At 38.5% G+C, this 12,008-nt stretch overlaps 1 protein-coding gene across 4 annotated transcripts in view; it reads left to right on the top strand.

Moving 5' to 3' along the window:
• The window catches only part of cadm2a (cell adhesion molecule 2a), a 196,998-nt gene extending 187,427 nt beyond the window's left edge, over positions 1-9,571 (top strand). For all 4 annotated transcript variants that reach the window (XM_067494436.1, XM_067494437.1, XM_067494438.1 and 1 more), the window contains 2 exons: positions 2,437-2,559; positions 3,302-9,571. In XM_067494436.1, the coding sequence (XP_067350537.1) occupies positions 2,437-2,559; positions 3,302-3,420 (242 nt within the window). In that variant the 3' untranslated portion in view covers positions 3,421-9,571. The remainder of the gene's footprint in view (positions 1-2,436; positions 2,560-3,301) is intronic.
• The last annotated feature ends 2,437 nt before the right edge of the window (positions 9,572-12,008 follow it).

The raw sequence follows: 12,008 nt of genomic DNA, 5'->3' as shown, positions 1-12,008 counted from the left end.
TCCAGAGGTTTGAGGTCATGTTATGTTACATGATGTTCTTGTTAGAGATGTCCCAATACCACTTTTTCCTACAGTGAGTAGTTAAGTAGTCACCAATACAGCTATAGATACAGGTACTAAATTATTTTGCTTCTAGTATGAGTTTTCAGTTCATTGCAGTTATGCACATCCTGAGAGAATGGAAATTATCATGCATTCTTCTGCTAAAGCAATTATGGCAATGACTCGGGTTTAATAAACAGAGCAACTTTTGCTTAAAAGAACAAAAAGTAATGTAAAAACAACATCAACTGTAGAGTCTATACAGGAATATGATAGAAAAATAACTTTGTAAAACAAAGAAAACTTCAGGCAATGTTCAGGTACTTACTATATAAAACCCATATTGTTGCTAATTTCATTTGAAGATATAATGGTTTGAAAAAATATTCTTGAGAAAAATGAGTCAGACTGTTAGTAATCGGATTATAAGTCTGTAGCACAGCAGAACTTGCATTCAGCTTTACTTCTGTCAACATCAGTTATCTTAAAATTGCTTTAAACCACAGACATTTTTCCTTCTCTGCCTAGATGTGGAGGCCGACCTGGTATCAGGCCCAGTATCACATCACAAGTTTTATGACTAAGAGTACAAGTACACAAAGGTGGGATCAGGCTGGATATCCTAACAAATATCGGTGTTACGTCTTATATTGTGTAATCACAGTATAGCTACAAAATGAAAAAATAAAGTAAAACAATAAAAGTCAATGGATGAGCTATGAAAATGACTGGAACATAGTGAACTTGCAAATCAATTGTGAAAAAGAAGTTAAATATGCTACATGAAGCAGGTACTGACTTTGACACTTTGCCTTGACTTTAAGCCACAACTGCAATCTATAAAAAAGTGACTTTAGTGGCTTCCAGTGGAATATTCCTTTCAGGGGAAACATGATGCAGTAGCATCATGTTGCATGGCCAGTGTGTGTAGTGTCAATTGTCAGACAAAGAATTGTGCAATCAGAGCTTGTTTGTGGTTGCACTGTATGTAACAACAGGAATGAGGTGCAGCAATCAAACAGTGAGTGTCTAAGACGGTTAAAAGAAGAAAAAAACATTCACTGTCCTGACAGATAGAGGTGAAGAGACACAGCCATGTGTGTAACTAAACGCCAGAGTCCTCGCCCTTCTGGGCCGCACCAGGGGAACATTCCTCTACTCTCTGCTCCACTGACCAAGCAGAACTGCAGCACAGTAAAACCACACTACACACATCTTTGTGTATAAGTGTGTGCGTCAGTAAGAGTGTGTGTTTGTCCACTGGGAAGCAGTGGAGTGTGACGGCCTGGTCACTCAGACCGTGGAGAGTTATGGAGCGAGAGCAAGCCAGCTGTTCAATTTGGCCACATGGGCGGACGCAGAAAGAAAAGAAGAAAACCGCAGAGAAACAGTGTCAATATACGACGTGTGCTGTATGTCTAAAACATCCTTCCATCACTGTTCACCTTGCTCTGGCATTGCCATATTTTAGTTACCATGAGCCCTTATACACACAAATAGACACAGAAAGTGACAGCTTGTGTTTGGCATGACACTCAGTGGAGGATAATGAGATGGGTGCTAATTTCTCAGGTGTCACGGACTGATATGAATAATACAGAGTATTCCGTTACCCGTCTCCTCCACCACACTGGGTCCGCACACCATCTGAGTCACATCCCTATTCTTACCTTGGGTTGTTGCCTACAAGCTCGATTATTTGTACAAAGGAAGTTGAGCTGTTGTTGAAAAAAAAGAGATGGATTTTTGCACGTGTGAACAAGTTCATCAAACAGATTTTTCACTCTTTCACGACTCAATCATCATTTCTGTTGCTTTTCTAACAGCTGGGGACCTGTAGCAACTCTGTAACACCTAATACATTTTCCTAAAAACAATCCGTCCTCACCAAGAAACCGAAAAAGATTCATCTTCCCTTTTTATTTTCTGTGTGATGATTTATTTACTGTGTACTACTCTTCCACCACTGCCCTGGTTTGCATGTTGGGGACTCCTGCGGCACTGTGGGGGTGGTCCTGAATAATTCACTCCCCCCCCCCCCCCCCCCCCCCCACCCCCCACCCCCGTTCCCTCTTTCATCCTCTTTTTCCTTCATTTTGTAGGGTGAAGGTGTGTCAGCCTGTAGCTGCTCTTTGTGACAACGTGAAGTCCGTCTCTCTTTCCCTCTCTCTATGTTATTATTCTCAGAGAGCCAGGCAGCTCTGCTCTGACTGCATAATGTGAAAGGAGAAAAGAATGACAACAGCTTAGAACAATCATTAGAGGAGGTACAAGCTGGAAATAATCTTCTTTGCTCCTTGCTATGTTTTGTTTTCTGCTTCTTGCTCTTTCTCTGCCCACACTCCCTCATCTCACCAACTGATGCTTTCATCTGCTCTCTCTGTCTTTCCTCAGATCCCAATGCTCTGGGGCAGCACAGCACTGACCATGCCTTGATCGGAGGAGTGGTAGCCGTAGTGGTCTTTGTCACCTTGTGTTTAATCATTGTTCTGGGAAGATACCTGGCCAGGCATAAAGGTAAAACCACAATGGACCCGACATGAGTCTCTTGGGTGTCAGGGAACTAGTGAAGTTTGTCCTACTATTGGACATCATTTTTCAGACATTTAAGGCTCAAAAAGCCAAATCAACATGCTTCCTAATCTTTCATGCAAACTGTAAACTGGATGGTATTACTGGGTAGCCCCACTTATTCTGAAAATAGCAATTCTGCCTGTGACATGTCTGAATAGTACATTTAGTGGGAGAAGAGAGGGAAACAAGAGACAATGTGAACAACACGATACTAGAAAATTGAGTTAGACTGAGTAAAACTGCATCACTTTGTTTGAACGTGCAACTTCTCACCTTTCCTGTTACACTTATTATCTGTTGCATTTACAGATCTTGTATTATGCCAGCTTCTCATCATTCCATAAATGAATAATGTAAATGGTCTGCACTTATTTAGCACTTTTCTACCTATTGGTACACTGCTTGTTACCCACCCATTCACACTCATACACTGCTATCCAGCTGGCTAACATTCACCAGCAGCAGCTAAGTTGGAGGTTCAGTGACTTGCTCAAGAACACTTAAACGTGTGACCGGAGGAGCCGGGGATCAAACCAACAAGTGTGGGATTGTGACTGCGCCACAGTCACACTGTAGCATTTCTGATGTCGCCTTCAGATGTACTTTTTGCCTCAGGCAGCAAACTGTACGCAGGGCTGCTCTGTATTGGTTTTCTTTGATATAGGTTTGTTTTTCATTTCCTTAGGAACGTACTTGACAAACGAGGCCAAAGGAGCCGATGATGCCCCCGATGCCGACACAGCCATCATCAACGCAGAGGGCAACCATGCACATGCAGAAGAAAAGAAAGAATACTTCATTTAGACTGCAGAGGGAGCTGTGAGGCTCCTTCCCCTTTCCCTCTTTCAGTCTCTGTATCTCTTTTTCTCTGTGTCCCCTTTTTCTTCTCCACCTCTGACCCCTGTCCCCATCATGACAATGAGGAACCCGCAGGCTGTGCGCAGACAGAGAAGTTACCCAAGTGTGTTCCTATTATTGCCTTTTGTTAAACCCACTTCTTTCACACACATCTTGTCCTTTATCTTAGTTCCTTTTTGGCAGCCAGTTTTCCCAGGCAGCTTGCCATTGCTGCTGAAGTGGTCCCCTTTCTCATATTTTACATCTCCTCTGACATCCTGGAAATCTGTATATCTACCATGACTGCTTCTTACATGACTCCTTGTTTATCTTCTCTCCCGTTTCCTTTGAAAAAGACACCTAAACACGCACTATGTCCCCTTTGTTCACACACGTCCACAAACACATATCATATCTCACGTCAACACGGTGCCTAAAACTACAGACGCCATTGAACTTCTGTCAATGCCTTCATGTATTGTCTGTCAGTAGCAATGTAAATGCTTTGTAGATGGTTAACTGGTCCATAATTTCATTGATTAGTTCACAGCTTTTGATTATGCATTGCATATATTTTATTTAAATGAAGATCTGTGCTGTTTACGCCTTAAACATGCCTATCACACTGAATATGGTACTTTTAGCTGATCCACCTCCCCAATCCCATCTCCTCTAAATAGACTTGTAATTAGACAGTTGACCCCTGTAAGATAAGAAGAAGGTTTTGTGTAACACTGTAACAAGGTTGTCAGATAAGTGTATAATATAATTTCCATTATTAGGGTAGGGGTAAAAAAGGGTAGTGTGCTAATGTTTAGAGCAGTGAATACACACCAAAAATATTTGAAAGACACTAGATAAAGCATCGCATCAGATGAACTCAATCACATACATATATAAAACCATTTGCTGAATCTGCTTTCACCTGTCTGTATATTCCTGCACTATCCAGGCTGCAGTTTAGCAGAACACTAACACCTTCAGTGTCCTCGTCAGGTTATAGTAGTGGAGTACTCACATAAAAGGTTCAGGTGTATAGAAAGCTGTATAAATTGTACTGAAATGAATTTAGCTTTTAACATTAAAGATTTTTGTTTGTATTTATGCCACATTTCAATAATTCGAAGGTTTAAGGACCCTGTGAAATGAAAAATAAACCATTAGGGTTATTGCGGGGAAAAAAGAATACAATTACAACACGTACAGAATAATTTTCCTTTATCTTTTTAGTTATTTTAATTGATACCTCTTGTAAGTTTGAGGTCCAGGCAGCTTTCCACTTTCCACAGTGGTACTATATACAAATTTTAATTCATCTACTGGCTCATAGATAAGAAACCTATAATGTCAATATTGAGTAATACAAATATCACAACACCACTTTAAGTACAGCCACATTTTTCAATTTGTTTTGCCACCTCTTTAGTTCTGTCCAGCCAATTTTGAACAATGTAGTAAAACTGTGGCTATTGCCAACACGTCACCCACCTCTCAAACTGCATAAAAACTCATTTTGTCGGCTGCTCTTCATGAGCAGCATTTTGCTTTCCATTTCATGGGGTCTTTCAGCCAAAATAATACAAAATGATATGATGCTGTTTGTGTGTGCGTGTGTGTTTGTGTGTATGTGCGCGCGCATGCTGGGTCATAGAGCTGCAGGGGCCCCCTTTCCAAAAAACTAAAAACTGAAGACAAACACAGAAGCACAAACATTTCTGATTTTCTTTCCAACAACTACATCGCCATGGGAATTGTTCTCCGATTCCAGTGAGTAATGGAAAGATGACAGGCTGTTTTTGAATCAATTCTGGAGAAAAAAAAAAAAACAGTGCATCTTTTTACAAATATAAGCTGAATCATGTTTTTATATAAAAATAAATGTTTCTAATATTTTTGGTTGAAAGGGGTCTAAGCTCCCTGCTGTATATTAAGTCTGCTAAAATGTGGTTGTGAAAATTGCTGTTAAATTCTGGATTCTCGTATTCCTTCAAATTTGTATATTTTCCATCTTATCTACTTACGATTTCATTTTTCATTGCACAATCCCCATCAGAAATCATTTCAAGAAAGAAATATAATTTTGGCAAAAGGCGTGTATATAACATGTGAGAACTAAACTGTGGTAATACACAGCATGTTTTTGTTTAGTTCTTTTTAATGTTTAATTTATTTGAACCTATTTAAGAGAGAAACACAATGAAAGTATATTTGTAGCTTAATTTTGAAAACCCGTGGCTTTTTGTGTTTGTGGTGTACATTTAAGTGCTACAAATCTGAAGGACTTGGTGTATAAAATCTAATTCACATGAAGGAAAAAAATGGCAAAACAGTAGGAAAAGCGATGCCCCCCGTCTTTGTTTCATAGAAGTACAAGAAAATGTGCCTCTTTCTTCACTAAATTCTTAAAATGCAAATTGGAATTGATGTGTATGATATGTACTAAAAGACACATTACTGTAATGTTAGAGGCAATGAAAGGTTCACACACACTAAGACAAACGTAACATATCCTAGTAAACAACGTTTATTTCTTGTCGTATGTCCCCAGTGTTCATCTTTCATCAGTTTGCAGGAATTTGGCTGATTTAGTCATCTGTAAAACAGTGATAAAACTGGGGCTTCTGGAATGAAAGACCTAAAGGCAAAGCACTAATCTGCAGATGGGGAACAAATTATTACCAAGGGCAATAAAATAGTGGTCCCAGCTGCCTTCAATTCGTTGGCCAATTTACAATATTATGCAAAGAAGGTCAGAGAGTAAGGTATTTTTCTCGATGTGTTGTAACTCAAGCACTGCTGGAGTGAATTACAAGTTTGAAATCATTAGATCGCTTAACTCAGATTTTGCTTCATGTAAGATTTAGGTTTACATTACATTTTAAATATATATTTTATTACTGCAGAAACTTCGCTACAGTTCCCATATTTTGCAGTTCTACCATTCCCAGGTAGAACTTGTCCACCACAAACCTTCAGCAGGTGTTCTAGACTGGCTCTGGTCTTTGAAAATACTCTGCATCACATGTGTTTATAGCTACATTGTTCACATTAATGTAAAATATTCTTTACATTTTTTTCTATTAACTTTCATTCATTGTGTCTTAAATCAGTGATGGTGTCAATCACATTTTTTTTGTCACTCTGGGCCTTTGTACCCACAGATGTAAGAGAATAGTCAAACAGATTTGTTGATTCTGAAGTCAGAGAAACAGGCTGTTTTATATTAAATGAACACCAAAAAATAACCAAGTCTGCCATCATAAATTAGTGTTTGCATTACAAATCAGACAGGTGCCATTTACTGAATTATGCACTCTAATTTGATAGATGTAGTAAGTGGTGAATTTTGTTTTTCCTAAAACGTCCATGTAAATATTTGTTCTGACATGATAGTAATGAGGTAATTTGCTGCAAAAGCTTTTTATAATAGTTAGACAAAACCTGAATTATTTTTTAATTTGTTACTCTTAACAGCCTGGCACACACCATCATGTACTATTATCCTATGACAAAATCAACTGTAGCTGTTATATTTTGGAGTCAGTTATTAGTCATCTTTTATTGTTGTTAAAACTAAGCTTTAAACCTGTTGCCTCCTTGCTTTCCAACATATGTCAATATCAACAGTATCATGAGCCTCTAATTTCATCCTGGCAGAAAGACAGTCATACCACTACCATAGTCATAGTGGCAGGGAGTCCTGCAGCTAAGGTTATGCGTTTATGAAGATTGAGCAGTGCATTCTGGTAGTCATTTTGGAATAGAATTGCATACAATTGTGTGAATTGTTTCGTTTTGGCGAGGACACAACCAAACCTGTAAAGAAAAAAGAAAAAAATCACAAAAAACTATATATGTCTAGCGTTGCCTCTCTTACAGTAACGGTTTTAATAATCTAACACAGAAATCTTTTAATGGGACTGAAGCAGTCAGTAATCATCATTTGTATCTGAATTGTTTTTTGTAGGTTGCAGGTAGGTTGTAGGATCATTCTGTATTCATCATGCAAAAGAGTTATGTACAGTGCATGCAGACAGTATTCACAGCACATTTTCATAAATGGATTCGATTCATTATTTTTCTTAAAAAACTACAAACAATACCCCATAAGGACAACATGAAAATTAAAAAACAAAAAAAAATGGACCCACCTTTAGCACCAATTACAGCCTCAAGTCTTTTTGAGTAGGATGCTACAAGCTTGGCACCTATTTTTGGGCAGTTTCTCCCTTTCTTCTTTGCAGTACCTCTCAAGCTTCACCACGTGGGATAAGGAGCATCAGTGCTCTGGCTCTGGCTGGGCCATTCAAGGACTTTCACACAGTTGTCCCGTAGCCACATTATTATCTTGGCTCTGTGGTTAAGGTCATTGTACTGATGAAGATGATGAACCCTCGACTTATTCTGATGTCCAGAGTGTCCTGGAACAGGGTTTCGTCAAGAACGTCTCTGTACATTGCTGGGTTAATCTTTCTCCCAGTTCCTGCCGCTGAAAAACATCCCCACATCATGATGCTGCCACCAACATGCTTTACTGTAGGGATGGTGTTGGCCAGGTGGTGAGCGATGCCGTTTCCTCCAAACATGACGCTCGCCATTCAAGCCAAAGAGTTCAGCCTTTGCTTCAGCAGACCAGAGAATCTTGTTTCTCATGGTTTCTGACTTCTTCCATTTACAGATGATGGAGGCCACTGTGCTCATTGGGACCTTCAATGCTGCAGAAATCTTTTTGTACCCTTCTCTAGATCTGTGCCTCGATACAATCCTGTCTCTGAGGTCTACAGACAATTCCTTGGTCTTCATGGCTCGGTTTGTGCTCTGACGTGCACTTTTAACTGAGACCTTATATAAACAGATGTATGCTTTTCCAAATCATGTCCATTTGTCAGAATGTCCCACAGGTGGACTCCAGTCAAGTTGTAGAAACATCTCAAGGATCAGTGGAAACAGGATGCACCAGAGCTTAATTGGGAGCGTTACGGCAAAGCCAGTGAATATTTACAAACGTGATTTTTTTGGTTTTTTTATTTTTAATAAATTTGCAAAGATTTCAAACCAACTTCTTTCACGTAGTCATTATGGGAAAATAATGAATTTAATTAATTCTGTGAATACTTTCTGGATGCACTGTATGTATGTTTCAGGCAAAAGACAGTGAATGAAAACAAAATGAAATATATCTGGTACTTCTGTCACCTAAGTACACTGATAAATATAGGTTATTAGAATACGATATGACTGTACCCTAAATGTAAATTCAACTAAAAAGGCAACATCCTTGGCTACGCACCGTTTTTGGGAAGCCTAACTTGTGCCTTGCAACTCTGCACCTCCCGTTCGCTCCTTTCCCTTCTCCTGCTATGTGCTTCTTTTAAAGAGGAATGATACAAGCTGATATGATTGAGGCGCGTCCATCCTGCTACAGCCTACACCACACTGCACTGCTGAATCACCTCTGGTCACATAGTATTGTAAGTCGGGCATACACACATACTGGACATGGCCCAGAGTTTGCACTATCAATATCAGGAAATTAGAGGCCCGTACCAAATAAAAATATCAACTCTGAAACCCTTATTATAAAGGGGTGGATACAAAATTAACGGCTACTTTGAGGAATAATGTATCTAAAATTGTATTTTTTTTTTTTTTTACTGTACTGATTTACATTTTGTTTAAAGTCATTCTTTTAATAGTTTTGTTAACTACAGCAGTGATGATAGCATGAACTGGTCCAGTCCCAACTCTCCTCCTCTGACCCTTCATACGTCTTTGCTGTACACTTTAGCTTCAATGCACATCTTTGTTCCTCTGCAATATTGACACTACTTTCAATCACTCCAATCTCCATACTGTCACAGTGATGACAGCAACAAGTGACAGAATCACCTGTAGTAATGTTTATTTTTCTTTTTTATATCTGTTGCTTTTCTTTTGCATCTCAGGAATATTTTTCATTTCCTTAGGTTTTTTTTTGTGTGTGTGTGTTTATTTTCAGTCATAAAATTGGGACTTGTGAGCACTTCTTACTCTGTTAGTCCCTGTATGCTTACACCATGTATTTGTTGAGTTTAAGATTATCACAATGTTAATAAATTGTTCAGTGATTCTTCAGTAATTCTGTCATCTTGCTGTCATTCAGATATTAGATTTAGGAAGCATTTCTTTGATATGATAACTGACTTGAAATACTACGATTTAGAAAAAAATGCTGCAAATAATCATGTTTCAATAATGATAGAAAGTGTGTTTATACACAATGTTATCTAATTTTAGCTTATGTATGTAAACAGCTAAATTCTTTTTGTTTTTCTTGTAGCTCACACATTTTTATGTACAGTATATCAGTCTTTAGCTGGAAGGGGTTGTGATGCACTCTTAGGCTACAAATTTTATCCCCAGCAAAGGTCAGTAAAGATCAGGATTAGAGGTAGATACGTTAGTTCAGCTTCTGATGTACTATGGTGAAATAAGGGGTTTCATATCAAGCTGTACTGAGAGGGCTTAAGTCAATATATATAGCACCATAATGAAGGTGTTTTTCTCCCATTGTCTGTGGGGTTTATTTTATTTAATTTAGTTCATTCCCGTGTATGAAATACAATTGTTGAATAAATAGTTGCCAAAAGATCTGCGTAATTTTATTTTTCATTCAGAATTTCTCATTTGGACCCCTTTCACATCGAGATTTTTTTTTAACCGAGACAGACAAGCAGTGGTAATACTAAATAAAAAAAAGCACCGCAGCTTTGAAAACATCTGAATTCACAAGGATCCATGCACACACACAAAAACACAGGCAAACACATGTTCATACATTTATTTTTAACATGAATAATTCATGTATTTAGCTCCCCTACTGTATCTGTGTACTGGTGATGTTTTGATGCCATTCAATTTGCTGTTTTTGGGCCATTTTAAAAAGTAACTCAAAGAGATGAGGAAAACCACAAAAAAAACCCAAAACACACACTTAAAAAACACTGAGGTGGAAATAATAGTTTATGTCCAGAGTCACCTTATGAATGAAACCTCTTCAATTTCCAGAATGATCTATTCAAACCAGCTCCAAAGAAAACGTGTGGGAAAATATATTCCACAGTAATATAGTGCTATGATAAATTCAGCTTCTTGGAAATGTATGTTTTTCTCACAGCTTCACGGTGAAAAACGATTCACAGTAAATCCCTAAGAAAAACATCTAGTGCAATAATGAGATGTATATACATCTGTAAAAGCCTCTAGTTCCAAGTGATTAGATTTGCTCTGTATACAGTTCTCTTTGGTGATTGTCAAATGGAAATCATTCACTATATCTTTTCAAGAGTTACCGCCTTCCTGTGGTACAACACCCCCAACCAATCAAGTCGACTTTAAATACACGTCTGGCTAGACTAATATTTTAATCAGTTCACTACAGGCATTTCTGTGATATGGAACTGACAAGAGTGAGATCAATTTGTGTTCTGAGTTTGATCTTTGGTCACCAAAATCTAATCAGTTCATCTTTCAGTTCTTGTGGATGTTTGTGCAGATTCGAAGAAATGCTATGAAGATATGATGTGACCTTAACCTTTTAGCTGTATAAGTTTATCCTTGAAACAAGTGGATGCTTTCAATGCATTACTGTCACAAGTATGGGGGGACAAAAAGGACAGACATGTTGTCACATTGACATTGATCTTTGGCCACTTAAATCCGAAGAGGTTATCCTTGAGTCCAAGTGGATGCTTTTTTTAAACTTGAAGAAAATCTCAAGTCTTGACATGGAGCCACAGTGACCTTGAACTCTGACCTCTAAACTACAAGATGTAATTAGTCTTTGAGTAAAAGTGGAAGTTTGCAGCAAATTATAGAAAAATCCCTCAAGTTATTCCTTGAATATCATATTTGCAAGTATGGGAAGGTCACTGTAACCTAGATCTGTTGTCCTGTTGGACGTTTATGCCAAATTTGAAGGAATATTTATGAGGCACCAATGTGATACGTATTAATAACAATGGGATGGGTTGATAGAAAAGATGTTAGGTCGCTGTAATTTTGATCTTTAAACTCCAATGACTAAAAAGTTCATCTTGCTTTGTGCTTAATGTTTGTGCCTAAAAAAAAGTCATCAAGGCATTTTGTGATACTGTGATCACAATAATGGCCCCCCAAAATCTAATCAGTTCATCCTTGAGCCCAGGTGAACATTTGTGCCACAAAATTGAGACAGACAGATGCCCTGAAGACATAATGCCTCTGGCTATGGCTGTCACCACTGCAGCGGCACAAAAATGTAGTAATAGAGGAAACACATGAGTATATGAAAAAGGAGAGACTAGGGAAGCTGTGGATGCAGCAGAGTTTGAGAGACAGGGGGGAAGGGTATTCACCCTTCTCAGCCAGTCAGAAGATGATGACTGAGTGGGGAATTAAGTAATGGCAATAAGACATCATGTTAGGCTGAAGAAAGCAGCTGCAATCAGCCCACCTGTCTGAAATAAATACAGGCTGGAGAGGTTTGCTTTCCTGCAGCTGAGGTGTGATTCTTCTGCTGATGAAAAGTGAGGGGT

The sequence above is a fragment of the Channa argus genome, chromosome 24 (assembly GCF_033026475.1).
Source record: "Channa argus isolate prfri chromosome 24, Channa argus male v1.0, whole genome shotgun sequence".
Classification (NCBI taxonomy): domain Eukaryota; kingdom Metazoa; phylum Chordata; class Actinopteri; order Anabantiformes; family Channidae; genus Channa; species Channa argus.
The sequence above is the reverse complement of the archived record's forward strand: the minus strand, read 5'-3'. Positions and strand labels throughout refer to the sequence as shown.